This window comes from Sprattus sprattus, assembly GCF_963457725.1.
Source record: "Sprattus sprattus genome assembly, chromosome: 18".
NCBI classification, from domain to species: Eukaryota; Metazoa; Chordata; class Actinopteri; order Clupeiformes; family Clupeidae; genus Sprattus; species Sprattus sprattus.
This window is the reverse complement of record NC_137916.1, coordinates 24,492,603-24,513,278: the sequence shown is the minus strand read 5'-3', so window position 1 is coordinate 24,513,278 and position 20,676 is coordinate 24,492,603. Positions and strand designations below refer to the sequence as shown.

The 20,676-nt window shown below is 42.7% G+C and overlaps 3 protein-coding genes across 5 annotated transcripts in view; 2 read left to right on the top strand and 1 right to left on the bottom strand.

The window, feature by feature from the left end:
* The window catches only part of rac3a (Rac family small GTPase 3a), a gene marked incomplete at both ends in the record, with an annotated part of 5,786 nt that extends 4,574 nt beyond the window's left edge, over positions 1–1,212 (top strand). For both annotated transcript variants that reach the window (XM_080857230.1, XM_080857229.1), the window contains 2 exons: positions 405–564; positions 1,082–1,212. In XM_080857230.1, the coding sequence (XP_080713356.1) occupies positions 405–564; positions 1,082–1,212 (291 nt within the window). The remainder of the gene's footprint in view (positions 1–404; positions 565–1,081) is intronic.
* A 1,786-nt stretch (positions 1,213–2,998) lies between these two features.
* gps1 (G protein pathway suppressor 1) lies at positions 2,999–13,223 on the top strand. 2 transcript variants are annotated; one of them, XM_080856720.1, is made up of 14 exons: positions 2,999–3,067; positions 4,910–5,002; positions 5,498–5,679; positions 6,205–6,369; positions 7,278–7,413; positions 7,586–7,663; positions 7,772–7,832; positions 8,334–8,419; positions 9,091–9,185; positions 9,527–9,632; positions 9,927–10,007; positions 10,792–10,929; positions 11,232–11,383; positions 12,157–13,223. In XM_080856720.1, the coding sequence occupies exons 1-14, from the start codon at positions 3,035–3,037 to the stop codon at positions 12,215–12,217; spliced, it is 1,467 nt and encodes a 488-aa protein (XP_080712846.1). In that variant the 5' UTR covers positions 2,999–3,034; the 3' UTR covers positions 12,218–13,223. The 2 variants fall into 2 exon arrangements, with proteins under 2 accessions (XP_080712846.1, XP_080712845.1); XM_080856719.1 differs by having other exon boundaries at positions 3,000–3,067; positions 11,232–11,366.
* A 134-nt stretch (positions 13,224–13,357) lies between these two features.
* On the bottom strand, positions 13,358–18,506 carry dus1l (dihydrouridine synthase 1-like). The gene is made up of 13 exons (XM_080856718.1): positions 17,934–18,506; positions 17,730–17,838; positions 17,448–17,498; positions 17,253–17,365; positions 17,078–17,160; positions 16,836–16,939; positions 16,508–16,655; positions 16,193–16,289; positions 15,840–15,922; positions 15,325–15,485; positions 14,973–15,010; positions 14,742–14,817; positions 13,358–14,469 (listed from the first exon to the last, which is right to left on the bottom strand). The coding sequence occupies exons 1-13, from the start codon at positions 18,180–18,182 to the stop codon at positions 14,339–14,341; spliced, it is 1,443 nt and encodes a 480-aa protein (XP_080712844.1). The 5' UTR covers positions 18,183–18,506; the 3' UTR covers positions 13,358–14,338.
* Between the last annotated feature and the right edge of the window lie 2,170 nt (positions 18,507–20,676).

The following is a 20,676-nucleotide window of genomic DNA, read 5'->3' as shown; positions in this document are numbered from 1 at the left end:
TATTTATAGAAACATCCACTGAGATATCTGAGAAAGGCTGAGTCTTTGAAATGCATATAACCAAAGCTAATCATTTTAAAGGCATTTCAAAACGAGAAATATATGACATTATCTGGCACGGAAGATTTAGCTAGTTTTGACACTTTTAGGCCACCGTAGTAAAATGTGGGAAATAAGGTATGTGACCATCCACTTCCGTTAATAACCCATGTCAATGTCCTGTCAGTGGTACCCTGAGGTGCGCCATCACTGCCCCAACACTCCCATCATCCTGTCATGACCTTTAACCTCTCACCTGTGCCCTCTCCTGTGCAGTGGTACCCTGAGGTGCGCCATCACTGCCCCAACACTCCCATCATCCTGTCATGACCTTTAACCTCTCACCTGTGCCCTCTCCTGTGCAGTGGTACCCTGAGGTGCGCCATCACTGCCCCAACACTCCCATCATCCTGGTGGGCACCAAGCTAGACTTGCGGGATGACAAGGACACCATTGAGCGCCTGAGGGACAAGAAACTGGCCCCCATTACCTACCCTCAGGGGTTGGCTATGGCACGTGAAATCGGTAAGAGTCAAACTCATACTTTAAATCATATGCTTTTATGATCAGAGTGTTTGTGCCTCCTTGTTATATAATAACATGATCTTAATAATTATTAATAATTATAATTAATATTTGTAGTTCACTTTGTGGGTTGGGCAGGAGGAGTTTGTGTTTTTCACAGAATAGGGACTATAATGCCATTAGATTATATTTATTTGCTATAGTGGTTGAGTATATACAGCACCTAAAGCCTTGGAGACCAACCTAGAACAAACCAGCCTGTCATACCACTCAAGAAGTTCTTTTTTCATAGGCCTTTTCATAGAGTTTGCCCATTTTAGCTGCCATTGTAAACCTGTGAACCTGCTACGGTAAAATCAATAGATATTCGTAATGTAATTACATATTTATTATAATGAGTTTGCCTCAAAAATGCTGAACGAGTTAAACCAAGCCAATATGTAGAACTGTCCAAATGTGCAGTTAGCTGTGAAAATGAATCTCCTTGGCATCCCCTCACCTATATGTGTCTACTCAGGTGCAGTGAAGTACTTGGAATGCTCTGCCCTTACCCAGCGTGGTCTCAAGACAGTGTTTGATGAGGCCATCCGCGCTGTGCTGTGTCCCCCACCTGTCAAGAAGCGAGGCAAGAAATGCACAGTGTTCTGAGGCTGGCCACTAGGGGGCGCCATCATTCGTGCCACTTTTCTCTGAGGCGACTGGGGGGGACATCCACTGCTACTTGTTCATAACAGCACCTATCTGCTGTTTCGAAAGGGATACCTGAGCTCAGTGGGTTTACACTAGTCTCTTAGGACCCTGAGGTTTAGTTTTGTTTTGTAAGAAGAAGCATTAAGAGAATGTGTAGAATGGTGAAGTTGACGGCATTGCTAAAACAAAGAAGAAATTATGCCGACATCCATTCTTTTTGGGCAGCACGTCTTCTTTTTTTTTTCATTTGTCAAATGAATTTGCCTTAAAAATAATTGGGTGATTTAACTGGGGCATTGTCATAGATGGCAAGCAGAGGGACAAACCGTTTTGGAGGGCCCAACAAGCATTTCAGACAGGAGCACAAGCTTTTCTAAGTGTTCGAATAAAACATAAAATACACTCAGTACATTCATTCAGCTTTTTTTTGTTGCCAGAAATGATGTTGTTGGATTTGTTAAAGTGTGGACATCGCTATGTGGTTTTGTTTTTTTAATTTTACTACGAATTGTGAATGTTTAACAGATGTGACGGTGTAAATATATATTGTGCATAGCTTTGGTTAGCAGGCACTGGAGCCAGAGAACACAGATTCATAGATTACATTTTTAAGTGTTTTCTCTAGTTACTTCCTACAGTATCATGCTACTTGTTTCTGGAATCATTTGATAGTGCTCAATTAAAATGAAGTCAGATTAAGAAATGAATTAAGGAATGAAAACACAGTCCTCAGAGTAGTCCAGAACAAATGTTTGTTTGCTGTAGTGTTATTGGTGCATCTGTTCACATCCATGGCTTAAGCTACTGCAGAAGAATGTGTGTGGGAGCTGTTTTTTACTGGTTAGCATTTATGCCCCATGAAAATTTGTAATATGCAAATGTTATGTACTCTAATGTATGTAGGACTGTTGATAACAGGCTTATGTTAGAATTTTATACAGTTTGAATCAATTACTTTCTTTACACCCAAATCTGTTTTCACGATGTTTAAAGCCAGCTGAACAGATCTATCATGTGCCATTGTGAACTGTATATTGTGGGGCTGGAATGCCAGATCAAGTTGTTTCTTTTGACAAGGGACCTAATTGGAAGTGTCAAAAAAAAAAAATTCTGGAATACAGTATCTATATTTTCGGTTGGGTGTGTGTGACCGGTATGAGTCTAGGTATGTGATTGGAAGCATGCAAGCACAAGGGGCTATGTCTGTCTGTTGTGGATTTCTTGAGTAAGAAGCATTTTGTTTCTGTATTACTACATCTACGGTAATTCATATGACTCTTGAACTGGGAAAAAAGTAAAGAGCATTTAACAACGTATGTCCTCTGTTACAAGTTGCCAAAATAAACCACTAAATGTGAGTATCATATAATTTTAAAGGTTATGCATTAATAAAGGAAAATCTTTGAATGTATAATGTGTCTGGGTAATTTTTGCTAATTGAGAAAACAAGGGTGGTTGGCTGATTTTTCACAAGTGGAAATACAGAAAACATTTTAAACACACACACTCAGTATGGATACACGAGCTTGTTATTATAGCTTACTCATTTAACCTGTAATTTCACTTGTTTGTGTACGTGTGAGAGCTTCCTTGCTGGCATTTATGGTAATTTCATATTTTTTATTTGACACAGCATTGCCACAATTTTCCTCCAAATTATTTTGATACACAGTGAATCGTGACGTCTTCGCCCAACAAAGACATCGTCCACTAGGCGCATTCTCGGCCATGCCCCGGATGTGATTGTGTGTGCTGTGTTTCTGCAGTGAAGGAGGAGGAGATGCCTCTGCCAGTGCAGGTCTTTAACTTTCAGGTAAACTAATAATTCAAACAGATTTGTTTTAGTTTCAACTCTACGTGGTGACTTTTATACTAATGTTGTCACTTTGTCAGCCCTTTAGTAACCCTATGCCTCGTTTTAAGCTCCAGATGTTTGCAGCTATCCAGCTAAGCTAGCTAGCTATCGTTCTCCCCAAGACAGTATGGGCCTCCGACCCATAACGTAAGGTAGCAAGAAATAGCTAGCTTCTTTACTTGCTACAGAATTGTTTTCAAGTTGAGCGACAGCGCGGATTTATATTCTGTTAAATGGGCATATTCGTTTAGTATTATTGTATTAGTATTTACACGTTCTTCAACTGTTGACTTAATTAAGACCGTTTTTTAAATTTGTTGTCGCTTTTGTGTTTTGTATCGCTTTACTGAATGATGGATTGTGTTGTGAAACTTTCTGTCTTGGAGCGCTAGCATAGCATGCATAGTTCGATATTAAGGAGGCTAACCACCTCACTAGCCAGCCAGATAGCTTGCTACCTAGCTTACAACTGCAACCCGGCGGTGTCTAGCTACTAGACGCTTTCTTGAACATATGTTATCTTTAGTGTATCAGGTTGAATTAGAAGCCTGCATTTTATTTGACTAGTTTGACAACTTGTTTTTTGTTGGGAATGTATTCACCGTTCCGTAGCTTGTGCAAGTTAGCTCATAGGAAGAAGTCAGCTATCGAGCTAGCTAACGTTAAATGTCAATGCAGCTCACTATCCGACAGGCAGGTGATTGCACTATTTTTAAGGTTTTTGAAAAGTGAATGAGATGTCAAACTCAACACATCTAACGTTTCCTCAGGTAATTATTGTGTAAGTCATACAAACATTGGACCCTGACAAATATTGCGCTCACACCCACATACTTCTTATAGTCTTACACCGTGTAACACTTTGAGGTCAAGTTCAGCATCTGTAAGTGGTTCGAACCAATCCATAGACGGAATTTCACTTTAAAACGCTGTCACACCCTATTGATGGCATTCATGTATTTTTCTGTGTATTCCCCTACTTCCCCTCTCCCCCCTGCACTCTAATTAGGTATTTTTTTCAGAAAAGTATAGTGGCCGTGTCAAAGTGTGAGCCAACATTTGACCATGTGTTGATTTCCTCCATTTTCAGGACAGTTCTGTGTCAGGGCCTGGGGTCTCCCCAGAGCAGTTTGAGGGCAGACTCAGTGATAGCTTGGCAGCCAGCTCGTCCTCGTCGACGCTCTGCACGCCCCAGAGCAGCAGGTCTGACTTGCTCCTCCCGTTTACCGCGGGCGACTATGTGCTCAGCTCCAGTCTGTCAGCGTGCTCACTGGTCCCCGAGGTAACGGAGTTAATCACAGGGAAGCCCAGTAAGCTAAGAGGGGAGAAAGAGGTGATGCAATTAATTAAGAGGGCCTGGAGCAGGAGTCGCTGCTGGAGGCAAAGAGGCATCTAACACTGAAAAGAGTTATTGAATTATTTGTGTGTTAATTCCCTCCGCTTCAGAGCTCATTTATATTTCAACATCAACAGATTTCCTTTGTTCCCCTCTGACAAGGCGTTGGACGGTGACAGCCATGGAATAACATGATCATAACGTTTCAGCAAGATGTAGTAAGGGAAGCTAGGATTTCAGGATTCAGCAATAGACTCCACACCAAGAGAAATCGGGAAGAGTGGTCATCCATTGCCTTAAAAATGTTCAGCACACCCTCTCGGTCATGCTCGTCTACCATGCTCTGACATGGTCCAAAGGAAATAATTTAATTAGTTCATTCCTTTTGCCATGAAATGCAATGCTATCGTCAGAGCGGATGTTGCATGCACTAATGTATGTAATGTTCACTGTCCTGTCTGCAGGGGTCAGTGGAACCCATGCAGATTGACGCTGACCCCCAGGATGACCAACAGAATGCGCCGGACAACAACTATGTTGTCGAAAACCCAACCGTGGTACGTATCTGTTCGAGGGTCATTTTAGCATGGATTTAGGTCGGTTGAGTTTTACACACAAACACTTACAGCTTGTTAAGGAAAGAAGGTCAAAGATTTGGCACATTATATACAGAGTCCGTGTGTGGATATGAAATTTTAATATGGAACTTGGTAGTGTGTGTGTGTTATATAGCCGGTAATGGTACATTCTTTAGGTGTGTTTTAAAGTGTGAGTCTATCCTATAGAAATCTGTCTATCCTATAGAAAACTGTTGTTTGTTTGTCACATTCATTTCAATTCTTTCACCACTCTCTGAAGTTTATGTGTACATGATGGACAGAAGTCTGTGATGTATGGTGTCACATGTGGGAGGCATCATTGGACTTGCATCTGTTGCTTTTCCTGTGGATTTGATGTGGTTTTCTGATCAAGTGATCCTAATCCTAATCTCTCTCACTCTTTCTTTCTTTCTTTCTTTCTTTCTTTCTTTCTTTCTTCCTTCTTTTCCACAGGATCTGGAGCAGTATGCCTCCAGCTACAGTGGACTGATGAGAATTGAGCGACTGCAGTTCATCGCTGACCACTGCCCCCAGCTCCGCATCGAAGCCCTCAAGATGGCCCTGTCCTTCGTCCAAAGAACCTTCAACGTTGATGTGTACGAGGAGATCCACCGCAAACTCACTGAAGCCACGAGGTAGGTCATGACTTCCCCTCATGCTCCTTGATCTTGTGTAGGAAAGCAGGATAGTTGGCGATCAGCAAGACTTAGGGCTGATGATTCTCAGAGCAAGTCTGGGGCAATGTTTATGGATAGAGTTGCAGTTAGTGTGAAGGGAAGAGGAACAGCGATGGTGTAATTTTAGTGAAGCATTTTATCAGTGCTGCCTTGTGCGTCCTCAGCCTTGGACTGTGTGCAGATCAGCTATGCTTTGGTAAATATCTACTGTAGATGACTGGATGTCATTTAATATTTGTGGTCATTTCAAAATGCGTAACTTAAGATGTCTTTTTTTAGAGGGCTGATTTTGCCAGGTGGAACACCTAATTAATGCTTTTATTAAAGTTAAATAAAAGTTCTGAAGCAAGAGTTGTGCTTTTTCTCGTGCGTCCCTGTCACATGTGACGTGTGTGTGTGTGTGTGTGTGTGTGTGTGTGTGTGATTGTGTTGTTGTCTTCACTCACAGTAAACACACTAAACTCCATGTTCGCCTCTCCCCAGGGAAGTTCAGGGGGTGCCAGACGCTGTTCCTGAGGGGGCAGTCGAACCCCCTCCCCTCGACACAGCCTGGGCAGAGTCCACCAGGAAAAAGGCTCTACTCAAACTGGAGAAGCTTGACACAGACCTGAAGAACTACAAGGGAAATTCCATTAAGGAGAGCATCAGGTATGTCCCCGATCTTGTTACCTGACAACCTCTCCCTTTGCATGAGCGCCATGAAATGAAATTCTTTAAAAAAAGGTGTGCTGTTGGAATGCATTACTTATATATTATTATTTGAGATTAACATGGATGGATTTGATCATGTGGCTCCTGGGGGAGTAGTAGTAGTAGTAGGGCAGGGTTTGAAGTAGTTGGAGTTCCAAGGGGTTGCAAGCTAATGGCAAAATGTAGATAAGTGCTCTGAATTACCATCACCAACCAAAACTGCGTCTTATCTGTCTTTGTCACAGCACTGTAGAAACAGGCAAAAGAGAAATATAGTGACATCATTTCTTTGGTGTTCACCATTCTTCTAAATAAAGACTTAAGGCAAGTAGCTCAGAATTCATACAAGTATGTTGGCAACATTTTCAGTATTCAATCTAGAGATGCTTTGCTGATCAGGTGAGAAACATCACAGTGGCTAACTCTGAAAAATACACCGCATGCAATGTTGATGTGGATTTCTACATTGTTGAGCCATTTCATCAGACCTTCCTCCTATTATCACTGGTTTGGTATTTTAGGAATGCATACTGGATTTGTCTGTACTGGCATTCTAACTGCTAGGGTGTCTTCTGTGACTTTTCATGCTTATATTACCATGCTTGACATTTTGATTTCGGCCTACCTTTCACGTTGTTGGGACAACCATGCGCACTTCAGGTTTCCCACAGTCATGAAAATCAATTAGGCTCAACCTGTGGAGATAAGGTTGTGAAAGGTCATAGCAATGTCATCAAAGGTCCTTGAAAAGTTGTGGAAAAGTTTTGAAATGTTGTCAGTTGTCATCATGGGTGGAAACTCTGGCTCTTGTCGAGGCCCAAGTATGTGCTCTGGTTAAGTTGCCTCCATCCTCTCCACACCTACAGGAGGGGTCACGATGACCTTGGAGATCATTACCTTGACTGCGGTGACCTCAGCAACGCCTTGAAGTGCTACTCCCGAGCCCGAGACTACTGCACTAGCGCCAAGCATGTAATCAACATGTGTCTTAATGTAATCAAGGTACGTGCAGGATAGCATGTAATCAACATGTGTCTTAATGTAATCAAGGTATGTGTGGGATCACTCTCATTCACCTCCTAAAAGTGCTGCTCATGGGACCTGTTCATATATACATAGATGCATTAATCATTGCATGTAATGGGATCTCTTTGTTTTGTTTTGTAATTTGCAGGTTAGCGTATACCTCCAGAACTGGTCCCATGTACTGAGCTACGTAAGCAAGGCAGAATCCACTCCAGAGATTGCAGAGGTTTGTGTTACTATCTGTGCAGTTGCCCTCTATTATCATTCAAGAAAGAAATGCTTCCTTAAATGGCTTTTTAATGTTTGTTTTGTTTTTGTTCATCGTACAACACAGCAACGAGGAGAAAGAGATAGTCAAAACCAAGCTGTCCTCACCAAGCTAAAATGTGCCGCAGGTTAGTGGTTCTCCTTCTCTGTTTTTATCCTGCTCATATCTCTCTCCATCTTCTCTTCTCTCGTCATGCTCCCGCGGTCACAGAAGAGCATTAGAGGAGAATCAGTGTATTGATCCGGTTAGGCCCTTTCAGAATGAAGAGAGAGCTGGATATGTGGAGGCGTCTTGGGTATCGAATCGAAATAAAATGCTTTCTTAGAAGGCTATTTAACATGACAGTGAGACATCAAGGACCGTTTGAAATCGATTAAACTCTATTTTCTGTCTGCTAAGATGTCTCGAAACTGCCCCCGTAATGTTCAGTTTTGAAGGTAACATGTGTCCTTGATTCTAGTGGTGAGCTGACATCATTACTGTAAATGTTATCTTAAAGATGTTATCTCGAAGATGCCTTCTCTTGAAAGTTATGCCTTATTATGAGACACCTGTCTGTCAAACCCTCTGTTTTGTATGCACCCCTTGTGTTTAACTGCTTTACCCCACCCCCACCCCCGTTTCACAGGACTGGCAGAACTTGCATCCAGAAAGTACAAGCCGGCCGCCAAATGCTTCCTGGCAGCCTCGTTTGACCACTGCGAATTCCCTGAGGTCTGTTCATGCCCTCATCACACTTCATCTTTGTGTTTCTGCTCACACAGGGGACTAGAGCCAGGGTCACAGGAACATGAGATGACTGTTCACACAGGGGACTAGAGCCAGGGTCAGAGGAACACACTGCATGAGATGTCTGTTCACACAGGGGACTAGAGCCAGGGTCAGGGGAACACACAGCATGAACTAAGAGACAGGGCTGACTCACATTGGGTTCTTTTCTCACTGGAAAGACCAGGTGTGATCATTTTACTGGGTGATGGGTGCATGGCTCCGTCAGGTTCCTGAGCAAAAAATGGAACCTCCCCCTTCAGAATCTGAGTCTAAAGAGGGCAAATGCACTGTGGAAATCTTCTGTAACCATGTGAACAGGCAAACTGGTCGATTTGACCATGAACGCTCATTACACTCAGACATCAGCTGACTGTAGAGGTGATGGATCAGTGCTGGATTTATTCCTGCTAGCTGCTGTGCGGCCATAAGATTATATCAGGCCAATACTTCAGCTCACATTATCTGAACGGATCACTTTTGAGGCTGACATTTGCCCTCTTTCTGCTCTTTCCACAAAATACCTCTCTTTCTGTCACTACTCTCGCTTCCTTCCTTGGCTCTTTCTTTTCATCTCTTCTCTTTCTCTCGCTCTTCCACCCGCCCTCCCTCTGCAGCTTCTCTCTCCCAGTAACGTAGCAGTGTATGGGGGGATGTGTGCCCTGGCCACGTTTGACAGACAGGAGCTGCAGAAGAACGTCATCTCTAGCAGGTGAGTCCACGCATCAGGAGCAGCCATTTTCAAGCCTCCTTCCCTCTTCTTTTCTGTTACTGAGACACCTGGTGTTATTTTGATGTTCACCTGTGGGTGGTGGACGTGCTCCTGATTGTCAACTGATATTGGTTGATGTGAAATAGAGTTCCAGTCAGACTTAACGGGAAGAGTGGGAAGAAGTGGGAGTGGGAGTTGGGATGAGGTCTGGAGCAGGAATTTCAGTTCACAGACTTTTTTAGGTCCCAAATGTAAAGAGATGATTTTGCCATTCAAAAATGAGCTGGCAAGAAGGTTTCGTCCTCCCTTTGAGAATTCTCTCTCTGTGCTCCTCTCCACAGCTCCTTTAAATTATTTTTAGAGCTGGAACCCCAGGTCCGGGATATTATCTTCAAGTTTTATGAGTCAAAGTATGCGTCATGTCTGAAAATGCTGGATGAGTTGAAGGTAAGGAACTCTGTTTGTTGTGTGTGTTTGTGTGTTTTTAACGATAACGGCTGGCGGAAATGTAAATGTAGTCAGAAGATCTGCACTGTAGATCATGATCTTGATCAAATTATCCACATGTTTAGACAATAACGATGGCTGATTACCAGATTTCATTGTCAAAACAACAGCATGAGCAATCAACTTACAATGGGCAGGTGATTTTTACAAATAGTGTTGTGAAATGGGAGGGGTGGGCCCAGATGGCAACATTTAAACCTGTCTGATTCATTTCCCTCCCTTTGTGTTCGACAGGATAACCTTCTGTTAGACATGTACCTGGCTCCCCACGTAAGAACACTGTACACGCAGATCAGGAACAGAGCCCTTATACAGGTATGGAAAACAAACTCACGACGCACACAGCCTCACACAGACAACAGGGTCAGAGCCTCGCACAGACAACAGGCTCAGAGCCTCGCACAGACAACAGGGTCAGAGATTTGAAATGCTTTGGGAATATCAGGCATGCCAACTAGGGTAATGCCTTACGCCATTTGACTGGACTGCCGGCTTAATTCATCAAGTGTATGTCCCAGAGTCGAGCCTTAATTCATCAAGTGTATGTCCCAGAGTCGAGCCTTAATTCATCAAGTGTATGTCCCAGAGTCGAGCCTTAATTCATCAAGTGTATGTCCCAGAGTCGAGCCTTAATTCATCAAGTGTATGTCCCAGAGTCGAGCCTTAACTCATCAACTGTATGTCCCAGAGTCGAGCCTTAATTGATTAAGTGTATGTCCCAGAGTCGAGCCTTAATTCATCAAGTGTATGTCCTAGAGTCGAGCCTTAATTCATGAAGTCTATGTCCCAGAGCAAGTATGGAAATATGGCTTGGTATGGAGTCATGGTGGAGGGGGTAGGTGCTGGCGTAATTGACCGCTGCAGGGATATCCAAGTCTAGGCCAGAGGTCCGATTCATCAATGATGAGTGAGGGAAGAACATATTTGCACAATGTGCATGTGTTTAACTTTGTATAAGTCTAATTCCGGCATTTGTATGCACGTGTACGTACGTACTAGACCCATTGAGAGTAAATGATGAATTATACAAACAAGACAAACAAGACTAGGCTTACTTCAGGACTCTTGAAAATGGCCCGTCTTGTCCTCTGACCCGCAGTACTTCAGCCCGTATGTCTCTGCGGACATGAACAACATGGCGGTGTCCTTCAACACCACGGTGCCCGCTCTGGAGGACGAGCTCACCGCGCTCATCTTGGAGGGCCTCATCAACGGCCGCATCGACTCCCACAGCAAGGTACGCCCATCCTCAGACCCCCCCCCCCCCCCCACACACACACAAACGCACACGCACGCACCAGTCTCATCTGCCGATTTGGTGATCCATCTTCCTGTCTGCTCTGGCTGCGGTTGACCAAGGTTGCTAGTACTTCACGTGTCCTTTAATCCTTCACTGTCTTTTACTCTCTGCTCTGCCAGTGGAACGCTCTATACTAATCTTGTTATTCTATTTCTTCTAGTACCACAAAAGGCATCACTGACTGCCACCGATCAGCTTTAATCCTTCTGTGTGTCCGTTGTCTGTCTGCGTGTCTATAGATCCTGTACGCCCGTGACGTGGATCAGAGAAGCACGACGTTCGAGAAGTCCGTGCAGATGGGCAAAGAGTTCCAGAGACGAGCCAAAGCCATGATCCTCCGGGCAGCCGTGCTGCGTAACCAGATACACGTCAAGGTAACAGGCTCTCCAGGGTAATGTGTCCTCGCTCTGCTCTCCTCTCCTCCTCCCATCTCAGACCTCCACTCACCCCGCTACAACGCCAGCCAACTCCAATTATTTACCAACTCAGCTGCCATCTTGTCATCATGTCTGAACAGTACATCATCACCTACACCCTTTCCATGCACCCCAGGAATGCCTGGTTGGAATTCCAGCCTTTTCATTGGTTACACGATGAGGCAGTCTCGTAACACAACTCTTATTGCCCAGTGACAATGTTATTGCCCGTGGAACTGACCAGTCAGAGCACAGCTTTGCAGACAGGAGCTCAAACAAAGCTAACAAAGGCGTGTTCAGTTTTTAATGATTTTTGATCATTGAAGCATGTACATTTATTCTATTAACAGTTAAATGTTCTAGTCCAAACTTTGCCATGCAGACTTTCAGTTTGCCATGCAGCAGTAAGGGCAGTTATAACTTGTTTACTCTGTCCCCATCCTCTCATGCATGCCTGAACAGTTTGCTTTATTTGCTAGAGGAAGGGTAAATATGTTTTTGAGATGAAATGTGCACAAAAAACATCTTATATACCTGATGATTTAGTTTTTCCTCAAATAAAACTGGTCTTGCGCCTTTAAAGCCACAAGTTTCACTCTCCTCCCCCATTGTCATATTCCTCCATCTCATCAGCATGTTCCCCTCTAGTTTAAAAATGAAAAATGGAACGTGTGTGTGTGTGTGTGTGTGTGTTTGAGACTCTTCTCATGGAGCTCCCCACCACCTTCTCCTCTCCTCTCCCCTCCAGTCCCCTCCTAGAGAAGGGAGCCAAGGGGAACTCAACGCCGCCAACAGCCAAACACGAATGAGCACCAATATGTGAAGACTGGACTGGAGGCTTCTTCACGGAAAGTAGATGGAGGAAAGAGGAGGAGGATAGGGAGAGGGGGGAGAGCCGCCAGGCACCACGCTACGCATCATCTCCTCCCTGCTTCCCTCACAAGAGAAAATAAAATGAAAAAAAATCAGTTCTGTTCTCCCTGCTGAAGAAAGAAAAACCACAATCTAAAGACTTTGAGCGGGGAAGAAGATATCTGTTGTCAGTCATCAATGACAAGCACATCCTGTTGCCCAATAGGTAATGAAAGATGAAAATAACAATAAAAAAAAGGAAAAACTGAAAAAACGAAAGAAAAAAAAAAAGAATTCTGGCACTTAATGCTGTACTGGCCTATTGTTCTTTGTATCAGATGCACTTTCCTCTGTATCTTATAACAAACCTTGATTACACATTGAAAAACCTCATCACAGACACATGCTTTTTAAATAAATATACATTGAAAAAGACATGCCATAAGTTAGGTTCTTTTCCTGTTTGTCAATAGCTGGTTTGCTGTCCAAACTAACACCTGCCTGCACATAAGATGACATTTTTATAGCTGTGCTAATTCCCCCCTCCCCCCCCCCGTCATTGTGGCCTGCCTTCAAGCAAGCAGAATGCATCAGCACAAGCATGTCTGACACAGGAAGTGAGGTCAGGGGAAGTTTGCATCGTGCAAACAGAAGTAGCAATGTGGTGAGCATGCACAGTTGGTGTTGAGGCAAAACAAACCACTATTGGCTGAGTTGTCTCTAAATTTGTTTTTGTTTAACAGAATGTCTGATGAAAGATATCTTACTCTGTGCCAGAAAATATTCTCCACACTCAGCCAGAGTCCACTTCGAAATAAACTTGAATTGTAGCCAACATTTTCCACAATGTGTATTTTAATAGATATAAAAGATACTGGGTTTTGTTTCCATTTTTTTTATTTTTATTAAAATAAAGCTTCTACGCTCAGGCAAAACATTTATGACCTGTTGCCCTGAAAATGACCACATCTGATTTTTATTATCTCCACATTATAGACACCTGTTCACATCTCCCAAAAGAATTCTCGTAAAACACAGGGAAAAAAATATAAAACACATACACACAATTTGCCCATGAAGTTTTGAAACTTTTAACTGTTGGAAAAAACGAAATAACAGCAGCATGAGTGGGCCTATTGTACCACAGAAGTCTGAAGGCACCTCCACTCACTGTATTCTGCTTTTGCTTCATGTGCATCACCCATCACCACACTTCAGGAAACGGGTCAGTGCTGGGCTGTTGTGCCAGGACTCACCAGTTACTCTCATCACTTAACAATAGTGGCAAAAGTGTTTACCTGACCCTGTTCTCTTTACATTAAACTAAACTGGTTTCTGTTAATATAATTATATTTCTAACTGACAAGGTTGATTTTGAAGGGCCAAAACCCCATAAAGCTTTGAATTGAAAACATCTTACAAATGACATATGTTAATGTGTATTTTGAATGTGCGTTTACTCCAGGTCTAGGGATGAGGCATTTGCTTATTTCCAAGAATGCACATCTCCTACTCATCTACCTAAGTACCTTGTGGCATGTATGCCAATAGCTCCTTTTTAGGGATACAATCAGCCTAACAGTCAGCAGTTACACATCCCATCAACTGTTCTAAAAATGGATGAAAATGCACCTTTCACACAGTTTTGCTTTGGTACAACTATGGCAAACAAATGTCACAAAACAATGAAAACAACTGAATGAACCTCATTTTTGTTTTTCCAAGTCCACGATAAAAGCTGCATGTGGTTTGACCAGATGTGTTCACTCTTCACTCCATCCTCAGGCAAAAAGCCTTAGAAAACACAGAACATCCACACAGTGGTTCTCAAGAGGCCTTTGACCTGAGTGTCTAGGGCGGCAGGGGATGGGTGTCCATCGGGCACAAGTGGGTGAAGAATCCAACCAGCCCGTGGACACTACACAGCAGCTCAGAACACTTTTCTGAGGGAGAGTTAGCACCGAAGTGGATGTAGTCCCGTTTGAATCGAGTTAAATAATTTCAGTTGGATTTATATGGTTTTCTGTGTACAGCACCATTGACTCGTCTCACTGTGATGGCAGTGGTAGGCCTGGGTGTTAAGCCACCGTCTGGGCGACCGGCTGGTCGGGTGGGGTAGAGGGAAGCTCCGCCTGGATCCCACTGATCTGACTGTTCTCCAACTCGGCGGCCGCCCTCAGCGCCTTAGTCTTGAACTTCATGCCATGTCCTGAACCGTACAAAGACAGTCATGTTAAGAATACGGGTGAATTTAATTGATTTAAACAAATTATTTCAGAATTATAATTTATACAAAGTTCTTACTCACTATGATTACTACATACAAACTGCTGTTTGTACCTAAAAGCCTAATATTAGGTCTACCTGCTGCAACAGAGCACAGGGACTGTGGTGGTGACTCTGTAACTGAGCGCACTGGTTGGACCTGACAGAAGGATGTGTATCAGAGAACACCGGCCTGTGATTGGATGGCTAACTCACCTGGGCAGTCTGCCACCTCCTTTAAGGCTGCCTTTTTACAGCAGGCCCGGCACAAGTTGAAGACGCACTTATTTCCCTGAAATAAAAACAAAGACATAAATCTAAAGTTGTGCTTCAGAACTATTCGTTCCTCAGCTGCTTTCACAGCACACTGTGTCATGTTCAGCAACAATGTTCTTCCCATAAAAATGAAAGACGGACATTACAACAAAGACAGTGAGTTGTACTTACTTTAGGGTTGTCACACTGCTCACACTTGATGTACTTTACTGCAACATAAACGAGAAAGCCTTTGCCGTTCAGTATGTAGTTAAGTAAATTAAGTCTATTCTTCAAATAAACAACCTCAAGTACACCAGATGATAAATGGAAATAATGTTTTGATATACTTTTGTCTTGCATGTTGTAACTGCATGAATGTCTTGACTGCATAAATGGTGTCAATAAAAAATTGATCACAAAAAAAAATAAACAACCTCATGACCAACTCATTTTGTGTTGCTACAATGCCAAGATGACAAAAACTGCAACTAAAATGGCAATTACTTCAGCGTCAGTGGTGAAAATGACGACATTTGCTTACGTTTCAGCCCGGCGCGGAAGTTCTTGTGTGGGTTACGGGCCTGCCTCCTCTGCTGGTTTTTTGACAGGGAATCTGTAGCGCCGTCCGTTTCCTCCAGAGCCCTCTTTGCCCCCTTGACCTCCGAGTCCTTCTGCGTGTTTTCACTCCCTGGCTCTTTTGGGCTGAGAGAAAAAACACAGGAAGTTACAGGGAACCTCTTTACTGGAGCACTGATATGAAGGCTTCTTTATCACAGGAAGTTACAGGGAACCTCTTTACTCGAGCACTGATATGAAGGTTTCTTTATCCCTCCATGTTCATACACAGTTTCATGAACAGGTTGAATGCTCGTCAAATTTACAACAGACACAATTGTGTATATTTTATATTTGTATAAACAGAAATACACACTATTGTCCTTGTTTTCTCAATATGTGCTTTTGCTGGACAGCAGTGTTTTCCATGTTCACCATGCTTTTAGATATAGCGTTACATGCTGCACTGTGTTGGGGGTAGCGTGGCGGCAGCTGACTTACGGGGGTCGGACATACGGCTGGCAGCACCAGTGGGGCAGCCCCCCAGAGGTGTTTGGGTCTCCCACACCTTTAGCTATTTCCTCCTGGAGAGTGAAGTGAGATCGGGCAGAAATGTTTGATTTAATATTTTTGAGGAAAACCCAAGAGATACATGGACACAGTTCACTTTCATTTTGTATCTTTAAACGGGATTCTACCACTGCCAAGAGCAGAGGACCAAATGTACTAGTATTAGTTATTAATAATGTAGTATACTGAAGAGTGAAAAATAGGAGTGTGCTAACTGTAAAATGCTAGTTGGGAAATTAGGGTTTTCTATACAATAGGTATAAATAGAGAGGGCACAGTTTTACCTGGCAGCGTAGCTTGAGCTGTAGGCTGACGTTTGCTAAGCTCTCGAGGTTTTTGACTTTGCCCAAGTCCTCCCTCAAGTCCTGATGGATCTGCAGCCTGCTCACAATGAACCCAAACAGTCAGTGGAATGAAGGAGAAGCGAAAGAGTATGCCTCTGAATACAGATGCCAAAAGTGCTGACATATCCTTACCGAATACATCCATTAGAAGACAAGTGAATTACACTAACAACTGAACACAAAAAGACATTTAACTCGTGAGGTTGGAACAGTGACATACAATGATGAGTAAGATTTTTTTTTTTAACAACGCACGTGTGGTGCCAGAGCTTGAAGAGGTGGGCCCTGACGTAGGACAAGGAGCAAGGGGTGTGTTTCTGGACAACCTCAAGATACTCGTCCGCCATTTCCCAAACCGGGGGACTACGGCCCTCAAACAAGGCTGGGTTATGCAGATTCCCCTCTGTGAAGAGAAGATTATGAAAAAAAAAAAAAAAAAAAAATGAAAAAACCATTACGCACACACAAACACATCATAGTGGCAATATAGAGGCACCCAGATGAGAAACGAGGGAGAAAGTCGACTGGAGATGAAAGATCAACACATCAACACATAGAACAACACAACAACGAGAGCCCACACCTGCACTCATGATTCCATGGACCCCCGTTTCTTCCATGCAACGCTTCACATCACTCAAGTGCTGAATGTTCCCGTTGGCAAAAACTGGGATGTTCACTGCCTCCCTGTCAGAGAGAAAGATAGAGAGAGAGAGAGAGAGAGAGAGAGAGATGAGGATATCAATCTCAGGGGCACAGATTTGTATCTGCCGCAGAAAAATTAGACTGCTGCAACACTCTCCACTAACAGCTGAACCATCTTACCTGACAGCCTTGATGTGCTCCCAGTTGGCGAGTCCTGTCAGAGGTCCTCTTTGATCTTTGGTTCGGCCATGAACAGTCAGCAGCTGAAAAAATACAAAATACAACCCATTAAGCCCAATATGGCATTTGCTTTCTTAGAGGAAGCACTGGTAGAGACATAATGACATGAGCGTACCTGGCACCCAGCTTTCTCCAGCATCTTGGCGTACTTTACGGTCTTCTCAATCTCAGGGAAGACTCGAATTTTACACGTGATTGGCACGCTGAGTTTCTCATTTGCCAGTTTAACTGAAGAGCACAATGACACATAATTAAACCACTGTCTATATAGCCAGGCATGGTCATATCTTTAACACAGGGCCATACTTACTCATCTTCTCAAGCAGCTCCCACTCATCTTGCAAAAAGACTCCATAGCGACCTTTATGAAAGAGTAAACAACCAATTTGTCAATACTAACTACAGCTGGGATGCTCCGATCTGACCGCAGAATCCATAGAGATAACCATGTGTGTAGGATAGGCTGAATATTTTACACTTCACATACTGTGACGTTAGGAACTGAACAACAGCGAGGAGTTTGAGCCTACAATGTACAATGCCCAAAAGTAATCGTTTAAATAAATGAAACACAAAGGTTCAGCTGGAATACCTTTTTTGGCGATCATTTGAGGGCAGCCCAGGTTAAGGTCAATGGCATCACAGTAGTCTTGTGCCAATAGAGCAGCTTGGATAAATACCTCTGGATCGTTGGCACAAAACTGTGGAATAATGAATTGTAATGATTTCAGTGCGTTAATATAATTTCTCCTTTCTAACACAACGGACTTACAACACATCACTGAACAAAAGTTACCTGAGTAATCAGCGGACGGTCCTCCTGACACACCTCGCTGTACAAGTTGTCACGGCGATAATTGACATCTCGCACGAACACCTTGGCATGAAACATCGGTGTGTAGCACAGCTCCGCTCCGTGTCTCCGGCTGAGAAGCCTCCACGCCAATTCACTCTGGTCCACCATGGGCGCAACCACATACCGAGCCCCTTTGAGAGTCTTTTCCCAGAATTCAAATCCCTGAAGCTTCGCCATGGCACCCGGCATTAGACAAATGGAAACTCTAACGTCTGCAATAAATGGTGTTTCTTTACGTTCACTTTTTCAATCAACAAGCGAGTCATAAAATATTGAAAACGGGTCAAGTCCTCGTTGGCTGCGTATTGTCGATGTCAGCACAAGGTGTTCCAGATGAGCTTGCCAACATGTCGAAAGCGAACTCTTTAAATGTGACAACTTTCTTTAAACCTTTCCTTTGATCCCATGAGAAAGAACTGTCGCACTATCCAAGACTGGTTGAATGAAGATAAAATACACAAAAATGTCTTTTTAAAAGTCTGTGAATGAACAGACAACTCACGCGAGCTTCTCTTCAATGAGTGAGTGCACGGTGCAACACCTTATTGATGCCGTTCGGAATAACCAAGTAATGTTACATCGTTCCATTTCTCCACCTAAATCCAATACTCATTGTCAAATATCAGTTGGTCTGGTTTCTATGTCATTATTATATGGTTCCATTATCTGTATGTGTGTTTTTATATCTTGAAATTTATACTGTTGGTAAAAATATTTTTTGTTAAATTATATTTTTCTTTATGCCCAAGACACGTCAGAAAACAAGGACCCACACCTCCTTATCTGCTGTATGTTTCGAATCAAGCCTGTGGATGCCGCTGTACGCTTAACTTTGATTACTTATTGCAACTTTGTTACAATATAATCTAATACAAAGTTGAATTTTCTGAGCCATGAATTTGTCCACAATTCTGGCAAAAGGTTGTTGATATTTGAGTTCAACAGACAGTCAAATCAACCCTCCCTTCCCTGCTCCTGAAGCAACGTGTTGATTGGCTGGGATTGTTTATTGTTTATAGTTTGTTTCTCAATACAGTGTCATGACTGCTACGAACCGGAGGTTTTTTTCTTGGGTGCACACAGTTAACGGAGAGCCAGGACTGTGAGGAGCAATCCCCTGTACCCTAGGTCTGTGCATTAGAATCCTTTAACGCATGTTTTCAAATAACGTTGAATTTATGGCCATTTTAAGCTGTTTGTAATGTTGTTTTAAAATGTAATATGAAATTACATCTCTATTTATCTCGCAACTATTTGCTGTTGCCTATCATTTGTGGTCTTTTGGTCAGTAATTTGGGACTTTTGACCTTAACATACATTTGCTTGCTGGGTGGCTTAAAATAGTAGGCCTAGCCTATATAAAATCTCTGAAGTCTAAAAAGGACATTTCATTTAATCAGTTTTGATTCTGTGCATTACTCCTCTGATTGTCTTCCATGAAACTTTAGTTTGTGGCTATGGAAATTTTTTTAAACACAGTTCAGACAACTAAGGGTTAAAAGAGTAAGATTGTGTTGTCAGGATACTCTAGAGATATTTAAGCTATTAAGTCTCCAGGGATGCCTCACTCAGTGCTCTCTAGGTAAACCCAAACTGATTTTCAAGAGCAGGGCAAGCAAGGTCTGAAATACAAGAGAAAACTTCAGCTGAGGAATAGTTGTGGAAAAGCTGTGGAAAAGTTTTGGAAAAGCTGTGGAAAAGTTAGTTGTCAAGTCTGCTCATATTGCCAATGCATTGCTCACCATTTCAAACACATTGAAAACGTATCTTACAGGCAAACAAAATGAATATTTTTAATATAATAAAATGTTTTTAATATAATAGGCCTACAAATGTAAAGGTCTATTTAACCAGTTATTGCTTATAATAGTAGCTTAATATTAGTACTAGTGGGATACACATTTAGCCTGCAAAGTTGTTTTAAATATTCCACAGTTGTTTACAGGTGGTATTCTGAGCAAATTTCTTTGCAAGTTACTCCCAAATTGTACTTGTACTCCCGATACGTGATTCCAACTATCTCCAAGGCAACTCTCTGGGAACATGTTTTGTTGCGGCTGACGTTTGAAGTTGTTTTGTGCATGGCACACAACGTGACCGAATCTGCCGTGCTCACTTGCGCAACTCAACAAAAACTGTGTAGCCACGTGATCTCCTGTTGTAGCCTTAAGGATTGGTTCCCTTTAAGCCAATCACAATTTGCTGTGGAAAGTTTCAATAGTCGTGGGCGTGCCTTATCCAAGGCCTGTTTAGTCCGTCTCTATTCGTAAAAAGTAACTTGTTAGGGCAGTCTTAAAACTCTTGTTCTTAGGCTTGTAATTACCAAATGCAGATGATTGCTGTAGTGTGGTAAACTACTCAATGAAAGTGCTTTGATTACTCAAAGCATCTAAATATCAGATAAAATAGAGATAAAGTCACAGTCACATCTATTTTCTAGCTTCATACCACGGCTCTCTCTGTCCCTGACACCACCAACAATGATATCAGATAAAATAGAGATGTAGTCACACTCACACAGTCACACCTATTTTCTCTCTCTGTCCCTGACATAACCAAATAATTTCAAGCACTACCTGAAAGGTTCACCTAAATGTATGTAGCTTGCCTTAAAGGCACTTTATGTAAACATTCAATGAAAAATAAACATTCAATTTCTAGTCTTTTTTACACGTAGTAAGTT

What these genes read in the sequence shown, in the direction of transcription:
- gps1 (XM_080856720.1), top strand. Translation starts at nt 3,035, where the DNA reads ATGCCTCTGCCAGTGCAGGTCTTTAACTTTCAG. An exon ending in TTGTCGAAAACCCAACCGTG is followed by an intron (nt 5,003 to 5,497) that starts GTACGTATCTGT and finishes TCTTTTCCACAG; the next exon opens with GATCTGGAGCAGTATGCCTC. An exon ending in AAGAACGTCATCTCTAGCAG is followed by an intron (nt 9,186 to 9,526) that starts GTGAGTCCACGC and finishes TCCTCTCCACAG; the next exon opens with CTCCTTTAAATTATTTTTAG.
- dus1l (XM_080856718.1), bottom strand. Translation starts at nt 18,182, where the DNA reads ATGCCGGGTGCCATGGCGAAGCTTCAGGGATTTGAATTCTGGGAAAAG. An exon ending in TCAAATGATCGCCAAAAAAG is followed by an intron (nt 17,499 to 17,729) that starts GTATTCCAGCTG and finishes TCTTTCATAAAG; the next exon opens with GTCGCTATGGAGTCTTTTTG. An exon ending in TTCAAGCTCTGGCACCACAC is followed by an intron (nt 16,290 to 16,507) that starts GTGCGTTGTTAA and finishes CATTGTGAGCAG; the next exon opens with GCTGCAGATCCATCAGGACT.